This window comes from Trachurus trachurus (assembly GCF_905171665.1).
Source record: "Trachurus trachurus genome assembly, chromosome: 5".
NCBI lineage: Eukaryota > Metazoa > Chordata > Actinopteri > Carangiformes > Carangidae > Trachurus > Trachurus trachurus.
Window position 1 is genome coordinate 18892760 of NC_139896.1, and position 26762 is coordinate 18919521.

The 26762-nt window shown below is 42.8% G+C and overlaps 3 protein-coding genes across 14 annotated transcripts in view; 2 read left to right on the top strand and 1 right to left on the bottom strand.

Moving 5' to 3' along the window:
- The window catches only part of plekha6 (pleckstrin homology domain containing, family A member 6), a 38286-nt gene extending 28162 nt beyond the window's left edge, over positions 1 to 10124 (top strand). For 10 of the 12 annotated variants that reach the window (XM_083971937.1, XM_083971942.1, XM_083971944.1 and 7 more), the window contains 10 exons: positions 80 to 191; positions 277 to 416; positions 2826 to 2898; positions 3079 to 3182; positions 4110 to 4268; positions 4588 to 4740; positions 4958 to 5094; positions 5207 to 5355; positions 7077 to 7184; positions 8042 to 10124. In XM_083971937.1, coding sequence (XP_083828063.1) covers positions 80 to 191; positions 277 to 416; positions 2826 to 2898; positions 3079 to 3182; positions 4110 to 4268; positions 4588 to 4740; positions 4958 to 5094; positions 5207 to 5355; positions 7077 to 7174 — 1125 coding nt within the window. In that variant the 3' untranslated portion in view covers positions 7175 to 7184; positions 8042 to 10124. The other 2 variants (XM_083971941.1, XM_083971940.1) reach the window with 2 other exon arrangements.
- Positions 1 to 26762, bottom strand: part of tp53rk (TP53 regulating kinase) — a gene marked incomplete at its 5' end in the record, with an annotated part of 199246 nt that overhangs the window by 80612 nt on the left and 91872 nt on the right. The gene's annotated exons all lie outside the window — the stretch shown is intronic.
- On the top strand, positions 11337 to 13853 carry golt1a (golgi transport 1A). Its single transcript, XM_083971670.1, has 5 exons — positions 11337 to 11440; positions 12123 to 12214; positions 13100 to 13278; positions 13463 to 13526; positions 13605 to 13853. The coding sequence occupies exons 1-5, from the start codon at positions 11416 to 11418 to the stop codon at positions 13632 to 13634; spliced, it is 390 nt and encodes a 129-aa protein (XP_083827796.1). The 5' UTR covers positions 11337 to 11415; the 3' UTR covers positions 13635 to 13853.

Consider the following 26762-nt stretch of genomic DNA (forward strand, 5'->3'; position numbering starts at 1 on the left):
GTAAGTCTGTGTGTGACCCCTGACAGAGACTTATCGTCTTCCTCTCTCTTACCTCTTTTTCTGCCCGGGGGTTTTGCAGAGTGAACTAGTCCGAAGACACATCCAGAAGGAGTTCTGGAGAGTCCAGGACGTTTTAGAGGGACTACACAAGAACAACTCTTCCAGAGGCACTGACACAGCCAAGCACAGAGGTGAACACAAAGAAATGGTCTACGTTAATCACTAATGTCTCTGTTCTGTATATTCTAACACCCTCCCCCTCTGTCTCTCCTGCAGTGGCCAGCGGTGCATCAGGCTCCTTTAGCACCAATAGTCCAGCCAGTCCCCTGAGCTCAGTAAGCCTCACCAGCCCGCTCAGCCCCTTCTCCCCAGTGCCCGGCTCCCAGGCCTCCCCCACCAAACAGCTGGGCCCGGAGGTAAGCACCGGACACACCCAGCTGGGGCCTGACCCCAACCCAAAACCTGTTTCAGGCGTGTATTCAGACTCTAGAACTAACCCTGAAGTGCGTAGAAGATCGAGCCCTAAACCCCGTCCCAGGTCTTGTGTAGTGCCTCATTTCAAAGCTGACCCCAAGCCCAGGTGTAGACCCAAGAGTTACACTGAGTCTGACACAGGCCTGCACACAGAACATGTAAATTACTATAGCATCGACAACTATGAGCACACCGGTCCCCAGTCCTATCATGCTTTTCAAAATCACCGGGAGTCCCTGGGTAGACTAGACCCTGTGATAGAGGAGGTAGACCAAAACATGAACCACAGAACCAGCTCAGACTCTGACCAGCTTGTAAATCCAGAAAAAGCCAGAGCAGAAGAACAGATTTGTCTTCTCCAGGTACAATACCGGGACTCCAGATACAGCAGTCATCATCAAGGCCCAGTCCAGGTCCGCCCTGTCAGCTGGTCCTCAAACAGCTGCATCCAGGAGGTCAGAATTGGTCTTAGAAAAGATGTTTATCCAGACTCTCATCAGTCTCAGCCCTCAGCAAGAGACCATGGTGGCGTCAGAAACCAGTCCTCCAACAGACACTGGTCTGTGCCCGAATCCCAGATCCTGCTTCTCCAAAACTCAGACTGTCAGACTGATGTATCAATAAATTACGCTCCAGATCTTCATGTACGCTCAACCCCTTGTTGTAAAGGTGTTAGCCCGCACACGCCGCAGCAGCCACCGAGTCATGGTGGTCCAGGTATGAGACCGCTGACTTACCCCAACAGTCAGGGGACCCCCGATATTTCAGATTTAGTGATCAGTACTCTGACACAGTCTGACTCACCCAAGAACCACTCAGGTAGAGTGTTCATGCAGAGCCATCTTTAAAGACTGTGACATCCACAGTTACCAGCATCATCATCCCCATCATCCTCATTATTATCATCATCATCAAATTTAACACTGAAAAAAAAAAACAGGAACAATATTTCCCCCCAGATTATAATCAACACACATAATTAGTGGTCTGAACCTGTCCCTGTATCTAAATGGTCCTTTTGGATGCTGGTCTAGCCTCTGAGGAGTCTGAGCTCCTATCACACAGAAGGACTAAACATCTGTGGCTCTGTTGTTTCAGTCTGACTCTGAGAAATTTACATAGTAAACAGTTAATACAGTTAATGTGAGGTAGAGTCCAGCTGAGGCCTCGTCGTGGTCCCTGAGAGGCAGATCAGAAAACTCCACACGTCTGAGCTGAACCTGTAAACGACGTCAGTTCTTAATAGAAACAGAAGGCTCAGGTATAGTGGGCGGTCAGAGTCTGTCTAACTGGACCCCTCCGGCATTTTCACATCTAACTCCTTAACATGGGATCAAGACCCCATTCCACGTAATCATTCCCATGATCCTCTCTGCTCTGCACTTTGCCTGGCTTTTATCAGTCCTCCTGATGTGCAGCACTCTCTCTTCCTCCTGTCCCTTTCTCCTTCTTCCCTTCCTTCCTTCCTTCCTCCCTCCCTCCCTATCCTGGCCTTATGGTAATCTAGGAAAGTGTTCCCCCAAGGCCTCCCCTCCCCAGGGCCTATTACCCTTTGGAGCCCTCCCCCGCCTCCCCTACCTCTCCTCCCTCCGTACCCCCCCTGCCCTTTGACAGCACCGCCTGGCTACGCAGCTTGGGCCTTGACGACGGTTACCTCGATGGTGAAGATCCTCGTGTCAGAAAGGTATTTGGGTGTCTCCCCCCTCCACGTGGTCCTGACTGTTGTCCAGTGTCGTCATGTCAGAACATCATACCAAACCTTGTAGCTCACCAGAGACCGTCCTCCGCTCCGTCATCGCTTCAAACCTCTTCATACTGTGTATCATACTGTCTCCATCAGCTGTCTCTGACCTCCCACAGACCTTGTTCCAGACATGGCTGCTCAATCTTTGCTCTTTTTAAAGCCTCTAGCTCTAAATCTATATGTGTATATCTAAAGTGTTGTTTTGTACCTAAACCCAGAATGCACTGCCAGCGCTTGTGAGCCAGTACTGCACTGACTCAGTGAAACACAGTGACATGGTGGTACAGTAACATATCAGTGAGTGACGGATGCGTCATGTGACCTCAAGGTCTGTGTGGAGAAGTTCTCCAGAAGATCTCAGGGTCTTTTCTGGACTCTGTGGTCCCTCTGGTCATTGAGACCAGGTGATACTGGTGTGAAGCATCACTGCCATTGATGCTGGTCATGTTTAACTCCTGCTGTGACAAGTAGACCAGGTGTTTTTAACGCAACATCTCTGAACACATGATGCATCAGATGATGCATCGGTCTCATCCGTTAACCTGACACATTCCCTCAATCTGTAATGTTGATGACATGAGATTAATGTCAGTCTTCTGTGTTACAGGCCAAGTATGGAGAACAAAACATGAATGAGATGCAGGACCAGCTCCAGGAGAGGCAGTCTGTTATGAATAAAGGTACAACAACTTCAGATCACATTTTTCTCAGCTGGTGAACTTCTGACCCTGATGGAGGATTTCTGTGCCGTGACAGTGATTACATCCACAGAGATTGGCAGGATGTGGACACAGCTCTGAGAATCGAGCCCCCTCGTCTTCCCAAGCTTCTCATCATATGTCCTGTACACTCTTTTACAGTTGGCATTGTTCCTCCAAGAACCAAGTCCCCCACAGATGAAACACACAGCAGCTCTACTCGAATGTCCCGACACAATGGAAGAGTGCCTAATGGACTCTCCAGGGTAAGTTGACCTAAACCTCATGTCAGTCCTACCCAAATGTCTTAACCACAGCACTACAATGATCTGTAACCTCAGCCCTCAAACAAAACCATCTGTACTCAGACTGTAGGAGATCCAGTCCTGGTTTGACAGCACAGATCACTTTGTCTTATTGTCATAAGACAATAAAGGCATTTACCACAGCTCTGACCTGGTATTAACATCTATCTTGGGTGATCCGATCACATAATGATCATCGGAAAAAAGTTGTGTAAATACACAAGTATCAGTGTCACTAATCAAGACTGAACAACATTTCATACACAGTGGCTCATACACTGTTACAGTAGACATTAGCTGTGTCACATTCAGGGGCCACATCCATAGAGGTCACGATCTAAAAGGTGTAGCCATTTTAAGTCGTTGCAGAAAATGATGGCTGAACCAAATGAGATGTCTTGTCTATAGATAATTTTCACTCAACAGTTGTAAAGTCTGGCTCCTGTCTCCTAGCAGACCTTGACAGAGACTCTTTAAGGCCCTCTCTTCAACAGTTTCACTGGCAATCAATCAATCAATCAATCAATCAATTTGTTTATTTCGGGCATGTCAAAATCATCATCATCACACTTCATCTTAATTCGAGTAATACAATACACATGGCCGAAAGGGAAAGCGGGAGAAGCAAAAGCTTATCTAGTCCCGCCCCCATAAGGGCAGCTGTTGAACTGAGATGAAATACCTCCATTCAACAATTTGTTTCCAGCATAGTGGGTTCTTTGTGGTTTTTTCTGGTCCAAGAATCATTTGCACCTTTGTTGCATATGAAAAGAGGGATGGGTTTGAGGGAAATCAAGAACACACTTATAATGTTTGATTGTTTCCAATAATGTATCCTATGTCTTATTAGTTTGTTTATAAATTGTCTATGTGCTGCCTCTGTCTCAGGAGCGTCCGAAGAGCGCTGTGTTTCCTGCAGAGGTGAAGTCCAAGATGAGTGTAGAGGAGCAGAACGAGCGAATCCGCCGCAACCAGAGCAGCTCTGTGAGGGACAAGAGGCGGAGTCTAAACCTGTCAGGTGGCCAGTCTCCAGCCAACTACAGAGTGGTAGGATCGACCATGTTATGATTGTGTTGTAGAATGCAAACGTGCTGATAGTCCAGATGTTCACCTGACCTGGTTACTCTTCAAATAATGATACTTGCTCATCATTGTATCATAAAACAGGTAGCATCAATCAAACAGCTTAAAGTCACACACACCTTAGAGACACACACTCACCCTCCATCATGTACAACAAACACAACTGCCAAGTGAATGACTTACTCTATCCTTCAACGAGAGTGTTCGGTGTCTATGAATCCAGCAGATTTTAACACTATCTGTTTGTGCATCTGTGTGTTTGTGTGTGTGTGTGTGTGGGCAGGTTCGCAGGCGGCTCACAGCTCATGAGATTGACATCAAGGACCTGGAGGCGGCGGTTCGAGGTCCAGTTCAGGAATCACCTCGGGAGGAAATTGCTCGTCTCCGACGGTTACGGGCTGAACCAGATCGTTATGACCTGGACATTGGCGCAGAGGTGAGTCATCTGACACGCCGCCTCCTCACTGTGCTCTCACATCCTCCACATGTCTGCTCTTGTAGACAGATGAGTAATCATGAGCTCCAGCTCTACAGCACTGAGGGTAGATTAACTAACGATGTGATGACGGCTCGCCCCAGAGACAAGTGGGGTAGAAAGTGGTGACAGGCCATATTTATTTACCTGTGAGCATTATGTGTGCCGTGTGTTGTAGCTGATGGCTCCTGAGAAAGTCCTGATCCCGGAGCGGTACGTGGCTGTGGAGGACAACAGCACTCCTCTGAGCCCCGAGGAGCAGAAGGAGAAGCAGAAGAAACTTGAGCGCATCAAGACGCTCATCGCCAAGTCCAAGTGGGTCTGATTTTGTTTTTGTGCTGCGCCACTGGATCTCCATGTTTATGTCTGAACCACACTGTGTGTTCATTGTGACTTATCTGAATGCATCCTTTTTTCCGTCCGTCAGCTTACAGAACATGGTTCCCGTCCTGGACGGCCCGGTGGAGGGCGGAGCTCCTGGCTCCTCCCAGCAGCAGCTGCAGGAACAGGAGAAGCGGATCGAGATCTCCTGCGCTCTGGCTGCTGAGGCGTCGCGACGCAGCCGCATCCTCTCCGGTGAGGAGACGGTCCACAAGACTGCCCAGCAATTACACAACACCATCAATAGCATCAACACAACACCATAAACACAACAGCAACATCGACACAACTCCATCAACAGCATCAACTCAAGAAAACAATATCAACGATACAAAACCATCAACAACACAACACCATCGACTCAACATCAACATAACAACACAGCACCGGCGACAACACATCAACACAAACAGCATCGACACCATTTGCAACACAACACATCGTCAACACAACAACAGACCACCATCCCCACTAACCCTCTCTCATGAAGCTGTGTGCGTGTCCTCGGACAGTGAATGTACACCAGAGCACGTGTGACATCCCGCTCATCTTCGTCATGTTAGAGGATGAGGAGTGTGAAGTGGAGCTTTGTTAATGTGAAGCTATGAAGTCATGATGTGACCGTCATTTTGTTCCTTCATCCTCAGCAACAATCACCTCACTCACCACTACAGCATATACAGTGATACCCCTGTCGTTGCCTTGGTGGAGAGGGGCAACAAACCCTCCTAATGGGAAAATACACACACACACAGTACAGTAGTAACCCATTAAGGCCAACAAAAGCTTTTAAAACCAAACCCACCCCCCTTCACCAACAATCAACCAGGGTAAACACTGATATATGATGATGCAATTGAAGGTGTGCTGTTTATGTTTAGTAGATTTGTGTCACTGCTCTGTTCTGGAGGTCAGAGGGTCACTGTCACAAGACAAGGTAAACACTTGTGTAACCATGTTGACCAAAGTAACCGCTAAACCTTTCACAGTCTAAGCAAAACACATAATGACAAATATTGAGCAAACTGCTCATGAGTGAAGTCAGGGAAAGGGGAGAAAAGATTTGAGGGAGAATTTGAGAGGCTTTCAAAAAAGACAATCATGGTGCTGAGGGTATCGGATTGGATTACACTAAACCTTTTTTTTTTTTGTAAGCTAACATTATTTATAACACATGGGCAAAACCCCCTCTCTCAACCACAAGCACAAAACAAACAGGACTGAAATTGTGAGAGATAAAATGGAAAAGGCAGGATACTAAAAAAGTAATCATTTAAATTCAATTAGTCAATGAGGAACTGGGAAAGAGATCAGAGTAGTGTATATTTAGACACAAATACACACATTATTTAAATATGTTTCTTAGTGCTTAACACAATGGGAGGGGATTTAAGGGACATAAACTATAGTATATTGTTATGATGATAATTGCAGAAGTCTGTTTTTATGGTTTTGGGTTTCAGTTGTTTCTCAAACATAAAACATCTGTTATTTCTACAGTTCGATGGCAGTGAAACAATAAGCCACTTTAAATGTTGATGCAGCAAGGAATTGTGGGAGAGTTAGTCTTTATTCCTTTTATAAAGTAAGGTCCAGATGTTTCCTCTGCTGAAGGGGATAAGGTAGGAAGTATTAAAGCTCCTTTCCTCATTATGTTGAGAAGTGGAGCAGCTCTGGTTTCCTCTGGTGGTCTTAACTTTCCTGTAGGGGGTTAGGGGTTTTTCCCCTGACCCTGAACAAGTGAACGGCCTCCAGGGTGAGTGGATGGAAGCAGACCCTCTTCCCAGGTGGAAAGCTCTGGAGCTTCACCTCTGACCTCACCGTTCTCTTCTCATTGGTTGGCTCACTCCTTGTTTTGTTTTGCTCTCCATGTCTCCCTCTGTTCACTCCTCCCACCTCCCTCCATCTCATTCCAGCCCAGTGCGCCCCCAGTCCCCCCACCTCCCCGACCAGCCTGGCCCCTACCCCTTCCTCTGCCGACTTCCCCAACTCTGCCCACATCATGAAGGTGTGAGTCTGACAAGGTGAGTGTCCGTTCACCACAGCACGCCCAGCAGCCCCACCCCCACCCCGTCCTGTCCAGACTCCCCCTCACCTCACAGCTGATGTCAACGTGATTGTTGTGGTTCTTTGATGTAGGATTGTGTAAGATAGTCGGTGCAGTAGATTCACCTGCAATAGATTCAGATCAGTGCGCTGCCAGTTGGTAAAGGCAGTTGATATTCTTTTACTTTTGGTGCCACATTTACTCACATGCTGTACTACTGGATAAGTTAAGTTAAGTTAAGTGAAGATAATATATTAGGCATTGCAGCAGGAAAAAACAACGAGAAAAAGATTAGCAGACAACAAATAACAAACACAAAGCAATAAAATCAGTATTTGTCAAAAATATAATATAACACACCTGACATTATGTACAGGATTTGTTATATATTACACAGCAGTCGCAGTAGTGCAGCAGGTGAGTGTGTATGTGCACAGCAGCACATCGCTCTGCTGCCTTTTGTAACTGGCAGCCCAACTATCCCTTTAATGATACTATAATATGTGAGACTGAGTCAGTCCTGATGATGACCACCTATGTGGTGTCATTAAACTGACTCAAATTTCACAGGCAAAAGATTCAAATGTGTGTTTTTTTTCTTTCTTGTAACTGAATTGAACTTCCTGTTTGTTTCTGAGTTAATCCTGCTTTTGCTGTTTAAAAACTTGAGTCTTAGTCCATCACAACACAACTGGGCAGCAGAGGATGACCATGTGGCTGAGAAACCATATCCGTCCTGCAAACACATCTCCTGCTGTAGAGTGGCCGTTAACACTCGAGGTGACTCACCCGCCTGTGCGTCTCTCACCTGCTCTGTCTCTGTCCCCTCTGCAGCTCAGGCCCTGGCCGCCGTCAAGTTTGATGGAGCGTCTTTCTGAGGATCCACCGGACAGACTGAACGATGGAGACGACCCCAGATGAACACTTTAATTTCTGTTACCACCTGAACTGACACCACAAAAGCACCGGCACCTGTCAGAGGAGCAGATTCCAAAACCCAAAGTGAAGCTATCCCACCACCCCGCCCCAGTCAATCCAGCCCCCCCCCCCCCCCCCCCCCACCCCCTCAGCCTGTCCTCTGTGTCCTCTGGCACAGAGGTTGGCTGCAGGTCTCCTACCAGCTTCGAGTTGTGTAATATCTCTATATCATTTAGCTCAGGACATGTTTTACAGAGGAGAGATTACAATGAGGTGTCAATAAACTGATGTGAGGCATGCAGAGATCAGTGCATCTACAGAGGACAATGATGAAGGAGGGAGAGAGAGAGAGAGAGAGAGAGAGAAAGAGACTGGGATGAAACCAGAGGAAGCTCGACTGAAGTCTCACTGAAACTTGCTCCTGGACTCTAAGAGAGGAGGTGTTCGCCCCCCAACCCCTCAAATACGAGCAAGGATGGGAGGCTCAGACTGAAGATCGTGACCTACTCGCCATCCCAGACCTCCACCCCGTCCCTGTCCCCCGCTCTGAGGGACCCTCGTGTTTCAGTTGCATAATGAGAGTAATTCATATGATTCCGAAACCTCCACCACCTCCGGCCGCTGTGCAGCTCGTGTTACTGGTTCAGGCCTGTGGTGGAGGTGGTCTCAGAATCAGCCCAGTGAATGTCACGTTGTTGGAAAAGTATGTTGGACACGTGTGTATCAGTGGTTTCTGTATGTGGAATTAAAAGTGACCTTAGAGTCTGTGAGGACGAAGAGTTAATGATGCAGTCATGTGACAGGATTAATTACTGGAGCATACCCCCGTGACATCATCATCAGTGCCATAGTCTGACACATCGTCAGTCAGTGATCATGTGATTCATGTCACAACATGCACAGTTTGAATCTGGAGGAGACGCAATGATCAGTGGGTCAAAGGTCAAAGCTACACACACACACACACACAGGAAGTAATGGGATGTTACTGCCCCCTGCTGGTCTTTCACATTCAGCATTTAATGAACATCAACTTTATCACAAATCGCCAGAAATAATGAATCTTCAACCTTTACCTCTTCATTGTGACCTCCTGATTAAAGTCTGTGCACGACCTTACACACACAAATGCACACATACCCCTCCCTCCCCTGTCTCATCTGTGTGTTCATCATGTTTTTGTGCCCGTCCCCTCAGTGTGTGTACAGAGAGCTGTCGTACTCAGAGACAGTGTGTTACAGGAAGACAGACTTTTACTCTGAAAGGAAAACGACTCACTAAGCAAAAACAGCCGAGGACTTCAGAGAAACGTCTATTTTTTCTTGTGTTACGTTTTTTAAGAAAGGGAATACGTTCACAGAGGCAGTACTTATTTTTTTAGACGTCCAGTCGACAGGTGGAATTTTTACACACAGAGGTTTTTCACAGACGACACTTTGTGTTCACGTTGCGGCTCTCGAAGACAGAATACATATTTTTGGATTCTCTGGGATCTGACCTGTTAGAAACCAACTGGTGGTGTCTGATATTTGATACTAGATGTAGCATTTGTGATGATGACAATACAGAATATATACATTCTATACATTGGCCAGTGTACATACTGTTTTGGATCAGTGAACCTGACTCTTACATGTAACCACTGCTACTTTGGGGACATAGACAAACTGCTTGAACTATGCAAACGATAAAAGACAAATAATACGCTTGCTTTCAGAAATAAATCTGCAATAAAGTGAATGTATACAAATACTATGTTTCTATATATGCTTCTGAATCATCACAGTGTCTGCAATGATGATGACATATTCACTGCTGTTGTTTTAATCCACCTGATGATGATCATAATGATGATGATGATGATGATGATGATGAAGTTCACTGCCAAAAGTCTCCTGAGGTCACATGTGCAGACCGCCCTTCACCTGCAGGCCCCCGATGATGCTCTATAGTCTTTGTTATATCAAAGTGTATGTGATGAATAAAGAGCAGAAACACACACAGACTGGATTCTTTCAGCTCAAAGCTGACAGGAGGAGGAAGAGGAGGAGGAGGAAGACATTGTGTCTGTGTCACATAGTCCAGAGAATCCTACACACACATAACATGAGATATGTTGTTAAGTCATGTTATGTCCTGGAATCACCAGAATGTGGTATGTTATGATCAATGGACACATTACAAGCCAGTGTTTTGTTAACAGTCAAGTCGACAACATAAAATAACTTCAAGGCACTTTACATAGAGAATGTGTAGACCTTCTCCTCACAATAGTATTTACAGAGGCCCAAAAGAAAGCAAGCACAAATGGCAACAGTGGTGAAGAAAAACTTCCTTTTGGGAGGCATTTGACTAGTAAGACTAAGAAAAAAGATGAGACAGGATCAGGATCCGGCAGCAAAAGTTGGTCCACAGTTGCAGAATTTGGACTCTAGAGCTACTGTAGCTGGAGATGGGGCATTCATTCACACTACTAACACACACATCCACCCATCAATCGGCTCTATCTGGCCTATATCATGGGGGAAACAACCTGATATTCACACCTTAGAATCATTAGTGGGATTGTCTTTGGACTGTGGGTTGAAGCCAGAATAGACAGCTATACACTTGTGAGTGAAAGCTTTGTTTTACAACAGTTTTATGGCACGCATGCTTAACATCACAGCCCAGCATTAATAGTAGACTACGTTGCTAGCAGTACAGATGGTACAGGAACATTTATTGCTGCTTAAGTCAGTTTGTTTGGGCATTTAAGAACAAAGTGAAGACAGATGGATTTCTTTTTTCAAATTTTTATAGCATTTTTATGCAAATGGCATTTCTATATAGTATACATTAACTTCACCTATTTTTTCACTTTCAACAGAATATGACACATTGTTTAAGTGGTAAACTATATTCTGAAAGAAAAAGACAGATGTAATGAAAGCCTACAGTGAAGTCTTCACTGTTTCATTGGGGATGCAAATACTAAATACAGAAACAAAGGGAGGGGAAGATAAAACCAAAGAGAACAAGACTCAAAGGGGGCGGAAACAAGACACACAAGGGATAAATACGTTATGTCACTGATTGGCTGATAACTCAGGTAGATGAGCCCTCACCTGAGAATCCCCAGTCACTACAGGGGGTCAGTGTGCTGTGTGCGCGCCTGCTCTGGTTAATGTTCACACACTGACAACATCAATGCACAAAGGTCACACAGCTGCGAACGACAGAGGACTCGTTAATTCCTGACAGAAACACACAGGGACCAGGTGAAAAAGAGGAAGACGTCGGGGATCAGCATGCTGTCCATCACGGAGCTCCAGAGTAAGTGTTTACACACTCCCTCCTTTCTAAAGGGTTAGAGAAGCTGTGAGCTATGGGTAAAGCAGAGAGCAGAGGTCTGACCTCCCAACAGACAGTCAGACGTGTCAGCGGAGACACGGTGTCTCCTGGTGAAAGACACAACACACAGGTCAGACCCTCACCAGTCAGGACACAGACCTACAGTACCTGAGCTGATGTAGAGCAGAACTGGTGTTTGACACAGAGCAGGTGAGAGGTCCAGATTCTTCGGTGAAACCTCAATGTTCGTAAGGACTACATATCAACCCACAATGCTCTCCTGCGCTCCAGTGAGTCAGCCAATAGCAGACCTCATGTCACAGCTTCCTGTAGACTTGGCATGATTTATATTACCCTTCATTCATTGAGTGGAACAAGTAAAGTCTCTCTTACTGTTTTCGTTCAGACACTGATTTCTTTCTTAAATATTTGCATTTTCCACCGTGGTCACTATCATAATTATTATTATCCTCCACAATGGCCACACTCTGGACTATAAAACTGATTAGTTTCTGCTCCTGTCAGCAGGTTGTTGCTGCTTATAGTGTGTAGGCTAATCACCAGCTGTGTGACGTCTTTTAAAAGTTGTTTTCAAAGATGTATATCTACACAGAGAGAAAAAACTGAGAACATCACTGACACAATGTGTGTGTTTGTCTTCTAGAGATCGGTGTGGGGGTGATGGGCTTCGGACTGTTCTTCCTGCTTTTCGGCGTGCTGCTGTACTTTGACTCAGTCTTGTTGGCATTTGGGAATGTGAGTAATCCTCAGGGCACACATGTGCTCAGCGTCACCATTGAAACCTCACAAATTCATGTAGCCTAAATCATAAACAGGGCTCTCAAGTTTTGAGCTTAGCTTGGAGTGAGATTTTTTTTTTTTTTTTTTGGGGGGGGGGCTGACCCAAGATCTTTATTTATTTTATTTTTATTTTTGCGGCCACATCATTACGTGGCCTTTGTGGCATTTGTCATCTGTCATTGTTTGCAACCTCTGCACACTTTAAGAGCATTTGTGCGCAGTCGTGGGACCCAGCAACAACTAATACTATTTTTCGATTGGCCGATAGGTTGCTAATTCAAGACAGCTAACAATCTGCCTTCACATCATCCATAGATGTATGGGGAGTTTTATAATTTCTCAGTGTGAAAAATGCCATGTGTGGTGGTGGTGCATGAGTGTGTGAACGGAAACGAGGCGAGCCCTGATCAAAAACACTGATAAACCACCTTCAGGCACAAAACAGTGATCGCTGACAGTACTTCAATCAGTTCTGAAGGTTTTAAGACATTATTTTAACAAGCTCATCATGACGCCAATAGATTTATCATGAATGTAATTTCCTAATTACCTAATCATGAAGTTAACACGCTACCGGATATGGGACCAATAATTTAACCAAGCAGCCTAATCATTAGTTAACAAGAACATTATTAGGTCAGTGGGCTTATCACAAAGTCAGTAGGCAAAATTGAAGCTACTAGAAATAAAGACCCTAGCAAAAGACAGGCAAACAAAACGTAAATTGCAATCAGTTTTTGGTAAGTAATCTACATTATAACTTTGTTTTGGATAAATGAATACAAATATAAAATTATCTTTTGTACTTATTTTTCTTCGGTGTGATTTCCCTGCCTTGAGGTCCTGTTCCTGACTGGCTTGATGTTCATCATTGGCTTCAGAAGAACAGCTCACTTCTTCTTCCAGAGACACAAATTTCGAGGCTCCTTTTTCTTCCTGGGAGGTGTGTCTCTGGTGCTGTGCCGCTGGCCAATCATAGGGATGCTGGTTGAGAGTTATGGCTTTGTGCTTTTGTTCAGGTAAGCATATAGGGTTATAGAGGAACAGAAAAACAAGGTTACAAATTTGTCTTAATATGCCTAATATGATAATGATGCTCATTATTTTTCCAGGTTGATGTGGGGACACAATGACCTGAATGATAAGTCTACATGTTATGTGACAACTTATGTGATCATCACTCTGTTATGTCTCTTGCTATAGGTCCTTCTTCCCCATGGCCATAGGATTTGTGGCGTCAGCTCTGAACCTCCCCTTCCTCGCTGCAGTACGTTGCATTCATCAACATCTTCATTACACTATTAGAAATAGTTCAGGGAAATAACATGTCTCGTTTTTCTGTCAGTTTTTCCCCAGCAGTTCCTCCATGGTCTGAGCAGAACAACATGTTTACACCGGTGAAGGAGAGAGGGGGGCACTGTGCAAGACCTGTCACAATAATTTATTTATCAAGTTTCTCTAAGTCAATCTTACCAAGTGAAAAAAACTAAAAACAAGTTGTAAATTGTATAGGATCCCATTTTGTAATCACTTCCTGTTTTTATTGTCTTACTGTATATTATTGTTTTGTTGAATTCAAGTAAATAATAATGGATTCAGTGTGTATGATTTGTGTGTGTTTTAATTAAACTTTGATGATACCAAAAATATAATGTAGCCTAATATAATATAATATATTTAGTGTCCAATACCTCAAATAACAACAACATAAAATGTAATATAACATAATATAATATAATAATAACAACCAGTGTTCAGCATAATGCTATTTGATTCAATTTCAATTTAATCAAATTTTCATTTATCACTTGATATTTATTGAGTGAATTAACTCAGAAAAATGACAGATCTGCATTAAAAAAATAAGATGATGAAGTACAAAAAATATTTATGTACAAAAATAAACAGAGTGTGAGGAAGATCCCAGTGAGGGCCTTCTTCAAACATCAGGAAGATACACACAATCTTTGTTCTTTTCAAAGCGTTAAAGCGTTCTAATGCATCATTGACAATTAGCATACTGCTGCTAACTATTAGCTGGTAATAGTAGCCTATTACTATTCCGACTCAGGTTATGAGTGTGGAGCCGTTCAATCAACATCATAATCATCACCATCTGCACTGATAGCGTCCCGCAGTTCATTTTCTGTGTTTGGGATTGAAGGTCACATGAGTGTACGTGACTTCGTCCTCCTCATCCTCACTTTCATGAGTCTGCTCGGAGTTTCTCTGAGCTGCATTCTTTTGCTGTTTCTTTGCCACTTTCTCTGTACTTGTCTTCTTCGTCTTTCCCTCTCCTCCTCCTCCTCCTCCTCCTGTATCCTGAGAATGAGCGACTACTCCAGGTTTCACTGTGACGTAGTCAGATTCCTCCCGGCTGACCTTGGAGGACTTCTTACGGCAAACAGGCAACTCCTCAAACTGGGGGCAAGGTGAAACAGAGCAAAGACACACTGAGCAGGAATAATACATACAATTAACATACACGTTTTCTTCAGTAGTTAGTAACTAAAAGCTAAAACTGTGCTATCACACCACAGCACCAACCGAGTCACTACAATAGCCACTAAGATGACACTCCCACTGTGGTGAACTGAGCTTCAACACTGTCTACTGTGGTATATCATTAAACAAGAGCTCGATACAGGATCTATAAAGAGCCTTCACATCCTGTAGATCCTATGATTCATAACAGTGACCTCAGAGGTGATCAGTGCTCATCAGTGCAAGATCTCTCATATTTTATGAACTAAAGCACATTTCCAAATATCTGTAGCCTACTGGCGTTTTCATTTTGTCCTTTTTGATTCACCAGCTGGAGAGACTAAGGATCAAACCACCATCTTTCTAATTAGTGGACACCCCCATGCTACCTGTTGAACCACAGCTGCCCCAGATACCGTTTATTTAAAGCAGAAGTAAGCGATCCGGTCGTTTTGGCTAACTTCTTGTCAGCCGATGGAGTTAGCAGTCCCCGCCCTCGTCCCTACGTCACCACATTCACGCGCATCCCTTGGCTGCACACACAGAGAGGACCGCCCCTTTATGCCGTTCTCTCTCCTCATTGGATAAAGGTTGTAGGATACAAGGAAAGTTTTCTCCTCGGCTTACAGCAGAGCAGAGTGACTGACAGACCCGTGTTTCAGACCAAACACTCTATATTAGTGATTGCCGTCGGAAGATATAACTATTTAAGACTTATATTAACACAAATATTCTGCTTACTGTACTTCTACTTTAACTTTAACACCTGAAGACATATATTGTACTTCTGACTACAATAGGCTACAGGTTTATGAAAGACCCTTACTTTGAAGAATCATTTTTAGTCAGGGGGAGGAATTCCCTTGTGATTTAAACATTTATAAATAAAGAATGAATTTATATTCCTTTAGATTTAACTGTTTATGTTTATGTTTAATTTCAGATAAACCCAGAGCAGCTTGTGCAGCTTGTGTCTGTTTACTGTGTTTGGTCAAGTGACTACATAACTATTTCTAATGCTTACTGCATTAAAATACAATTTAAATTAACTAGTACACTGCCTAATAATGTGTTCTGTCCTTCAATTTCCTGACATGACTCACCTCATCATCTGAGCTACTTGAGGTCTCTCCGTCAGCGCCTGTAAAAAAGAGACACAACACTGATATATTATCATTGACTTATAACGTTGTTCTGGCTAAATGAGAGCAAACATGGTGACTTGGTGTCCAGTGTTCTCTGTCTTTCAGCTCCGTGTTTGGTCTCCACCAACTCAACCCAGCCTCTACCTCATATTTATGAGTAACAAGGCTTTGTGATGCCAAGGTTGCAAAGTGAGCCACAACATCATAGATCGAGTCCTACCGTGAATTAGGACACAGCTACAATCTACCTCATTGAAGAAAATCTCATTTATACGCACCTTGACCCTGTTCATCAGCTGGGATCACCTGGCCATGATTTTGACGGTAATAGTTAGCAACTGAGTTGGCGTACATGCTTGCATCGATGTCAACAGCTGACAGAGGTGTTCTCCTTCTAAACAACAGATCACACCTCTGTCTTAATTTGCTCAGACCTGAAACATAAAACCCTAATTACTTTTCATTCATATGCAACAACAATACAATTGAGCTTTTAGTAATAATAACAGATCTGACCAGAGCAGACTGAGAGACCAGTTGAGATGTTGATCTCTGCAGAGCTCCAACCATTTTTTCCCTCACAATTCTTTACAGACTGTGAGGTCTGTATCTACCTCCACTATATTAAACATTGGACACAGTGAAGAGCAACAGACGTTTTTTAAACATAGTATTTAAAACACACCATCACCTTAATGACCTGAGGGTAAAGGCAGCCACACACATCGAGGCATTAACCGCAGGTGATCATTTTAAGGTTGATCGGTGACTAGAAGCATCATTTGCCAAAACTGATAACATGTTTTTATTGAAAACAGGCCAATCAGGAACGGTGGCCAAACAATAGAAGCATATTGAAAAGTAGGAGAATGTCTGCAGATAAGATATCCTTTTACTTTTACCCATCTGGCAGCTGCAGAAATCACCCACAGATTCAAAAATCAATTGTTTGTAACGATTTAAAGAATCTGAGTGTCCCAATCTGTTTCAGCATCACTCTGGCTCTTCTCCACACCAGACTTTTTCTTGCTCCAAAGTGAATTATCCTAAGGGCAATAGTTTGAATCAACTGTTGTTCTGGTACTTACCTTTACATTTGGTGACTGCAATGGACAAAGTGATGATGAGAAGAAATACACTGCTCAATATCACAATGATGCCTACATTGAGCGGAGAGCCACTGATGGATCAGAAAATACAAGACAGATAAAACAACAACAACACAAGTGTAATCAGGATTAATACTAAATTATTAAGTAACTTGCAATGTAACCTTGGTATTTTGTCCACTGGAGGATTTGGAGGAGGACGAGGAAGACGAGGAGGAGGAGGAGGCGGAGGAGGAGATCCTGTAAAATAGAGATTAAAATATGATGTCCCTGTACACAAAACTCATCTTTTTTTTCCTCCATATTATCCTTCACTGCCATCGTAGCCAGCAGATTTTACATGCTCTCAAATGACAATAACACATAAGTAGCATCAAGCATCAAGTCATATTTGTTTGTTTTCAGAGAGAATGGATCAGATTCGACACCCTTCAAGACAAAATGACAGAAACAGTAAAATAGTCTATCAAAACAAAGGCATATAAGTGTTACCTTCATACCTAAGACAACAAGTTCCACTTCTGCATTCTGCTGCCAGCCGCTCTCACAGCGATACGTGGCTCCATCATCATTTGGTGTGACACAGATTTGTACAGTGAGTGAGTATTTTGTTTTTTCAACTTCTACATTTACAGGAGGACAGTAAGGGTAACTCACTCTGCACCAGGATAGCTTATAACCATAATCATAATCATTATAGTATGACAGCCTTGTTGATCTGTCTGCGTCTCTTCTCAGTGGCTCATAGTCATATCCGGGACCTCTTCTATTGTGTCTGTCATATGTGTTAATTTTAATACACATTAGATTAAGCAGACTGTAGGCGTGTATCGGTATCCTTTTCCAGGCGTAAGGTGGAGACACTTTCACAACAGTAACATGAGCCTCACGTTGATAGTGAACCCTGGACTTCACGGTGGTCTCTTGCATGTAGACCACACACTGGAATGATTTAATTTTTGAGCAACCTACATTATCAATAGTCAGTATGAGGACTGACCGGAATCTGTCATCTACAATTTTAACTGTCTGTGGACACTCTGAATCGTCACATATCCAGGATTTATAATAATCTTTCAGGTCCTGAGAATATCTACAATTGATCTCAAATTGCTGGCCTGGCTTTGGATCCACTTGAACAGGAATGATCTCCAAATAACGTGGTTCATCTCTAACCTGGACCTTTACTTCACAAACCTTTGTGTGATTGTGAAAATTCATAGTAAGCCTGTAGGATCCTGCATCGCTGTGTGTGAGGTATTGTTTCTCTAAGGAGAATGAGCTGTGTCTGTCCAGGATCTTGAAATCTCTCTTTTCTTCGTTCTCTGGGCCCAGGACTGCGTGTGACTCACAGAAACTGGCATTATTCAAATGGCACCAGTGTTTCTCTGAGGAAGCCATGATGTCCTGTTCAGCAGCGCATGACATGACAATGGATTGTCCCTTGATCCCAATCACGGTTGAATTTTGACCTGAGAAAAGAACAATGAATGAGCTGTGAGTTCAAGTAGCTTGATGGTGAAGATGAATCAGATGTTTTAAGTGTCAGGTTGTTAATATAAGAAGTATGTTGACTCAGGTCCCAGTGTATTGAACAAGTCTGACAACACTCGTCACAGGAACCATCGGTGCTGACACATCAGCTGACGGAGTGAGTCTCTCTCTTGCAGCAGAAACACAGGTGACTCACCTTCTAACACATTTAACTTGTATACGTTTCCCGATCTCCAATAGTAGCACTCATAATGTCCTGAGTGTCTCTGCTCCAGTCCTTGTAATGTGTAATAACGCATGTTTCCTGCGATTTTAACACTGGTTGATATGTTACTTGTACACACGTTGCACCTTCCAGAGTAGGGAGGGCAGCACAACCTGAGATTTTCACGGCTGGAGCACATGAGTATGACAGAATCATTTTTCTTCACGTTGATGGTCATCTCTGAGCCCCATACACCTGGAATGACAAGTCACGAAGGTGTTACTGTTTGCTGCTCCCTGCCTTCTCTAGCCTCTTTATCACAGGCTGATGACTCACTGTTATCATCTTCCTCCCTGCAAGCAGCACTGCTGAGGCTGATTAGCATATGACGTCTCTAACAGCAACAGAAAGTTTCCACTGTTTATCTGAGGCAGGAAGGTAACAAGATAGTGAACTCTCTTTACAGACCAAAGCTGAACAAAATTATTCAAACTTTAATATGAAGCAGAAGCACATATTTTATCTATTCTTTGCCCATGGTGGGAATTGTTAGGTCTCTGAACATACTGTAAATAAATAAACTAACTGATACAGTTATAAAGATGATGGTCTATATTCTCTATTTAAAAACTCCCTTGTGAGAACTGCTGTGGCTGCTGTCTCCTATATGGCGAAATAAACCTCTGATCTGGGTAATGCAATGGTTTTTTTGAAGATTCAAATTTTAAAATGTGACTCTCACATTATATTATCAACACAAAATGTCTTGCTGAGAACTCAATGAACGGCAACTTCAGAAAACATACAAATAGACAAACAGTGCAAATTCAGAAAACATCTTTAATGTGACGGCACACAAAGTGCTGAAAATTCACTCAAGTAGAAAAGTTTCCAGTGCACAGTAAAAAGTGATGAGGTTGTTAGGGCACCAGGCCCACAAGTTGGACTTGATAGCCCGAGGCTGTCTTTTGTGTTGTTGTGAATTTGCAGCACCTTTGTGAATTTGTATTTGTTCTCTTAAGTTGTATTATGATGTGTATGTGTCATTCATAAACTTTTCCACTTCCCAGCAGCTACAACTTCTTTGGTTTTACTTGATATTTCACATTATACGTTATGATGCCTGGGCTATACACATACAGTAAGATAAAGAAATTCTTGACTTCATTCTTTTACAGGGACCAAGTTAAAAAGTCACATAGACTTTTCAAACCCCTCAATTCATTAACCTGTCTGACATAATACAGGTAGGTACATGCAATAAGCCTCATCACAAACAAGCAACACTGTTACATCTGTCTGTATCATGTCTACTGGTCCAAAATAAACCTGTTAATGGGTAATGTTTTCCGTTAGTCCACCGCTAATTAGGTCTAGCTCAAGTGTAAGGGTCCAAACCCCATGTGACTAAGACCTTCTGGATTCTGTGCTCTGATTTTACTATTTAGAAACATGCACCTCATGGTAAACGATGTGCGCCACGTGATCAGATTATAATGCAATGAAGGTTGTAAAACTTTACTTTGGCTCAGGGTCCCTCTATAAGTTGGCAGGGTTTGGATCTGAATTTTGCCCTCTGATTAAATCGTATTATTTTCTTAATGTCTTTGAATTCACTTATTATACATTAATTCATCAGAACAGCATCTTTGTAAAATAAACTGTTGTTGTACATTATAGAATAGATTATAAACTGCAGTGTTGGAAAATCTAAATGGCTTCCGTAAAACCACACAGGTGGACCATGTCTGATTTATCTCCGGTCTTCTTATTGATGCTCTTAGAGATTCAATATATATGTTTGCAAGAAGCTGCATAAAGTCATACGTTTTTACTTTAGATTTGCAATGACCTGGGGCGGTGCGTGGCGCAGTGGTTAAAGCGGCCGCTCCATGTCGAGGCTACAGTCCTCAACACAGGCATCCCCGGTTCGAGTGCCGCGTCGGGCAGACCTTTCCTGCATGTCATTCCCCCTCTCTCTGCCTCCCCCTTTCCTGTCTATCTCACTGTGCTATCAAATAAAGGCAAAAAATATACTTAAAAAAAAAGAAAAAAAAAAAAAAGATTTGCAATGACCTTATCTAAATGCATAGCAAAATCACTCACCCTCTACTGAGAGGAACAATAACACACAGGTCATGGCACAGATGTTCATGGTCTCCTCCTGTGAGATCCAGACTCCAGGGAGGTGAGGAATTCATTCAGTCACTTGTTTCTGATGCTTTACCTTAAGTCTCTTAAGCATAAGTTGAGGAAGCCCCCCCCCTCCTCCCCTCGCCACAGTGGAAAGTTGTGGTTTAGATCAGACAGGAAGTAAAGAAGATTTTATCTGAAACATCTCAGAACAACATATCCGTTTCATCCAAAACTGTTAAGCACATTTGGTACGCCTGTGAAGTGTATGATTCGTTTTAAGGCTCGGGACTGGACTGTTTCTGTTTCTGTTTCTTCTGTGCAGAGTCATGTTTAAGAAAACTGAGTCTTTAATGTAATTTTTATTGAATCTTTAACAGTGACATTGCTTGAATTAGAAATTAAATGAAAATATAAGCTCCAAAAAGACACAGCCTTCATCCAGTGTTGTGTCATTTCCCGTAACGTAGACCGAAGGAATTCAGGTTGTACGACGACACGTCGTGACGTTTCCTCACAGTCTGAGGGAGGACCACCTTCCACCATCCTGTCCTGGAAAACTTTCCATCAGATGGATGGGTCTCGTCAGCAGCTAAGCTCCCATATTTTTTTGCTGATGGCTGCACTGGTGCATGTCTTAGATTTCTGAGGACGTTGAGTAAGGCCTGATCTAGAGACAAAGACAAACAAATATGTTGTTATATTATAGGCTACATTCATTCTTAAATCAAACCCAAACAGAAATAATAAGTCATATGTTTTTTTTTTAATTATAAAGACAAAGTTAATTTTCTCAATCGAGTAGGCTACTAATGATGACCATTAACAAACATAGTTGGTTAATTAAGCTATTTGAAACTTTTTGCTTTTGCTAAGCTAACGTTATCTTAGTTTAGCAAAAGCTCGACTTCTTCATCCTCTCATGTTGAACTGTGAGCAGATATCTCGAAGTACAAAGTGTGGTTAGCTGGTTACATGCTAGTTTGGCATTTGTTTCCACCAGTGGAGAGAGCGGCTGATGCTGAACTCACAACGTCATGCTAACATTGGCGGTGTAGCAATGAAAAAGGTTATATTCAATCATTTGCTTTTATCCAAAGTGAGTTGAGAAGCAACACTTAAAGGAATAGTTCAACATTTTGCCAAATTGGCATTGCCATGATCCCTATAGGCATAGCAGTAGGTTTTTTACCTTTATTTGTCGGTCAAGCTATTTTAGAATGGCTGCAGATTCACCAAGCTATGAGATAATAACGGAACGTTACGAGACAGAGTTGTTTTCAAGGTAAATTCATGCAAAACTGCTGATGCGCGTTCCCGTCTAGGCAGTTTTTCAGCAAGCAGTCATTTGCCTCGAAAACCACTCTGTCTCGTAACGTTCCATTATTATCTCATAGCGTGGTGAATGTGCAGGTCACAACTTGTTCATCAGAGCATTTTGGAGTTGTTGGACTGTGTATTTGATGAGTTTGATGAAGGAAACCAAGAAATCCCATATGCCTCTGTAGCATAGCTCTGAGCAGCTCGTGGCTCTGCTCCACCGTTCTAAAAATAGCTTGCACCGACAATTAAAGGTAATGAACCTACTGCTAAGACTATAGGGATTATGACAATGGGCCAATTTCCCAAAATGTTGAGTTGTTTAAGTTTCACAGTTTCACAGCTGGGTGTTAAACAATATGTCCCAGCCAAAACTGTCCTCTGGAAACACTTGTGTTGTATTGTGCGTGGTTAACTTGTGTGTTATTTGCATTACATATGCCACCCCTACCCCCACAAACACACACACCGTGACAGACAGTTATTCACTCCACCAACACGCCTCAGGACGAGCTCTGATGGAGCATGACCGATATGAACTATAATAGGCTATATTATATTAGATCTATGAGCATGACCTGACTGTGATCCGTGATGCAGCCTCCCCTTCTCAGGATCACCGGCTATGTAGCAAAATAGATCTCACCATGTCTGTGATTGCTGTTAAGCTTCATGTTTTTGTCCTTACATGTGCCAGTATCGGATTGTGTTGGACTGAGCATCCAGCAGCAGGACTGTCAGACACCTCCAGCTGCTGCAGGCATATCAACACACTCCAGCCTCCAGCCCTATGACTGTACCTTCACTGTAGTGGGTGGATGTGATGGTTCTGGTGGCGTAGACCTTCCTGCCACAGTGTTGAGTGACCGATGACAGAGCGGCCACCAACAGAGCAACGATGAGTCGAGGCATCATCACAGTCAGAGGGCGTTCAGAGCAGCTGAAATAAATCTGTGAACAGACCGAAATTATTCAGATGTTACCAATGCTGGCGGAGGTGTGCAGCACAATCAGTGTTATGTGAATTTATTCTATTTAAATATATTTATTTATTATATACTACAGACGCTCTATTTGATCACTTATTATTTCAGGCTACGAGTCACTTGACCTGTGTGAATTAGGGGGTGTTTTTCTGGTCTCTGTAGAGAGTCACAAGGTGTTCAGGCAGGGTATCAGGGATCAGGCTCCTATGGTAAGGTATGGTTTCCTACAAGTACTTGTCAAGTATAGCTGTCCTGGGGGATGACACTTCCTCACACTATGTCACTATCAAATGCATAAGAACCAAATGGACCAGTGTGACAGTCTGTGTGTGTCCTGAAACACCTTCCTGCCTGGTCTCTTTTATCACGGACCAGAGTGGGAGCATCAGTCAGACTCCACTGACATCAGCCATCTCCCCCAGAGATGAAAAGCTGAACTGATCAATAATTCATTGTGTGTGTGTGTGTGTGTTTCTTAACTGTTTGAATTAAAACCAATGGAAACCAAATGAGATAAACGTGAATATGGATCTGGATCTAAATCTGCATCTGGATGTTGACCTTGATCTATATCTCCCTGACCTCCAAGGGTCACAGGGCATTTTGTTTTTATTCTGAGGACTCTGACTCTGACAGGCTTAGGTGGATCTGATGGAATATGTTACTACTTTAAATCTGATTTGCAATCATCTCTTACTCATATCAGCTTGTTAACTGTGTGTGTGTGTACAATGCGTATAGCAGCTCTCTCTCTCTCTCCTTTTACGTGATGTTCTAAAGCTCAATCTGACCCACACCCAGTTGTATAAGCACTGCACCCCGAGTGTAAGAGTTGGTGAAGGCAGATTTAAAATATCATTGGGTCGAGTTGTATTGGCAATATCTATAAACTCTGAAGCTAGTCCTTACTGCAGACAGCCAGTGGGTTGTTTCAGAGTCACTAGGTTCTGTAAATGTGGAGCAATATTTTATCAGAGGACCTGTCCTCTGGCTCAAGTTACAGAGTTGTGGTGTTTGTCAACCTCTGGTGGTTACAAACATGCAGAGCATCATTAAGATCCAGATTCAGCTATATGTGCCCATTCTCAGCCACACACACACATACAATATAGACACACAGCATGTATGAAGTGTGATGATCTTACCTGTCTGCTGCAGACGAGCGTTGACTGAGACCCCTGGCCCTCCTTCTGGACCAGGGGTCTCTTATAGAGCCACACCTCCTGCGTCATCAACACTGACCAACCACTAGTATCTGGTTTATGTGTTTGTGTGTGTGTATGTGTGTGCACATCCAGCTGATCAGTCAACTCCCATGATGCTTTACTTTGTTTTTTTATAATAGACTTGAAATCGGGTTTCTGGTCAACACAAAAGCCTTAAGGTCATGACAATAAGAACACAATGCCAATGAAGAAGACTGAACAATATAAACTAAAAATAAACACACATGCATGCGCGCACACGCACACACACACACACACACACACACACACACACACACACACACACACACACACACACACACACACACACACACACACACACACACACACACACACACACACACACACACACACACACACACACACACACACACACACAGTAACAAGAGTCAAACAGGCTGATGTATTTCAGACTGGATTTTCGACAGAACAGGATGACTGATTATAACTGAGCGCCTTTAACACCAAATAAAATTATTTCATAGGAAGCATTCTGTATGTTATCAAAATTAGGAAAACTTAATCAATTCAATTTTTTAATGAATCAGTTAATGTGGAAAGTATTTTCTCAACTTTGACAGCTGGAATAGGATACAGCTGTTTTACAAGGGGAGTTAACTCAGTACCAAAACAAACAGTCTGTGCCTGCGGTCAAAAAGTCAAAATAATCCACTCCTCCTCAACCTCAGTGGAAAGGAGGATTTATAGGCGCTTAAGAAAACAACTGCTGAAAGAACGTTACTGCATTGACACTAAACTTTTTCTTTTTTTTTTCTTTTTTTACATAACTTTATTTCAAGCACTTCAATACCAGACCCTCCTCTCCTCACCACACACACAAGACAAACAGGACTGAAATGATCACATGAGACAAATTTACAAACGCGGAAAGTTAAGCCATTACTAAAATAGTCATTGAATATTAAAAAAAAAAAAAAGCTTAGCAAGAAGTTGAAATATATTATATTCAGACATAAGTACATAGAGTTTAGTAGACATTTTTAGACGTTTGTAAAATAGAGAAAGCATTTATTTTATGTGTTTTACACAATGGAAGGGGTTTATGAAACAGCCCTTATATATACAGTATAGGCTATAGTTTTTTTTATGCTGATGATAGTGTTTAAAATCAATCTGTTCTTTGAGACAACTCCCGTCTGGATTTAAAGAGAGAAAATATTTTTTTTTTCAGTCATGTCACAAACATATGTGGCAAGGTGAAGAGGGCCCGGGCGGGGATTGAACCCACACCTCCCGGGTAAGAGTCATGCGCGCTTGCCAGTCACCCAAAGGGACATCCCCTTGGCCAAGTAGCCAGGGCACATGATCAATTGGAGGCATAGTGACAGGAACCTCAACTGTCACACATAGTTGGTCTTGGTTCAGCTGTGGTTAAACTACAATGGTGTGTCATGTTTCAATGTTACTGCTGCAAGGACCTGTGGGGCAATTTCTTTGCTTCTTTTCACAAGGAATTTCCACTGTTTCCTGTTTTGAGTTCAAATAATAATGGGGTCCATATTCAACAAAAATGATAATGAGGGGTGTAAAATAATTTATCATGTCAGAAGCTGTCTGTATTGTAAAGAAAACCAATCTGAAGAAGCTATTACTGATTTTATTTTAGGTTTAGGTTTATTTGTAGCACAAACAACAAAGAGGAAACAAAGTCCTAACAAACATGTACAAAGTTATTTATTTTCATAAGTTCATTAAATAACATTTTGTCTCACTTCTTCATGTTAAAGGAAAGAGCCACTGCATCATCGTCATCATCACCACCACCATCATCGTTATCACACATATTACAGTATGCATTTATATTTGAGGTGTTTCCCCCCAGTCCTTTGCCACACTGATTCATCATTCATGTTTTTCATGTTGTGGACTCCATCCTCAGTTACCTGTTCTGAGATCTGCTAACCTGTAAGTTTTAACTGTGTCCACTGAAACAACCCATCTTGTCTGGTCTTTGTCTGTGTCAACCTGTTGCGTCATACAATACACAACACGAGTACATTCTTAGAGAAACAGCTCACATGATCAGAAACAAACTTTTACTAGATCATTACTGTAAACAATTTATATTAAATACAAATTAGAAAAAATACGAACCAGATTATTGTAGCTTATGACCAGACCAGTTTATGATAGAAAACAAACAAACAAAACACAATATACAATATATTTACAGAAGAAACAAACAAACCCCCACATCTTTTACGTTAAACTGCTGCCCGGCTCAGAGACAGCAGCCTTTCATTAGACGTACCATGAGGACAGATTATCTTTGGTCTGCAGCGGCACCTCATCACCAGCAGCGGTCAGAGCTCAGCTCCACACAGGACAGAGGTGTCTGCAAAGACACAATGTAGACAGGGGCTTTAGACAGTAGCATCAG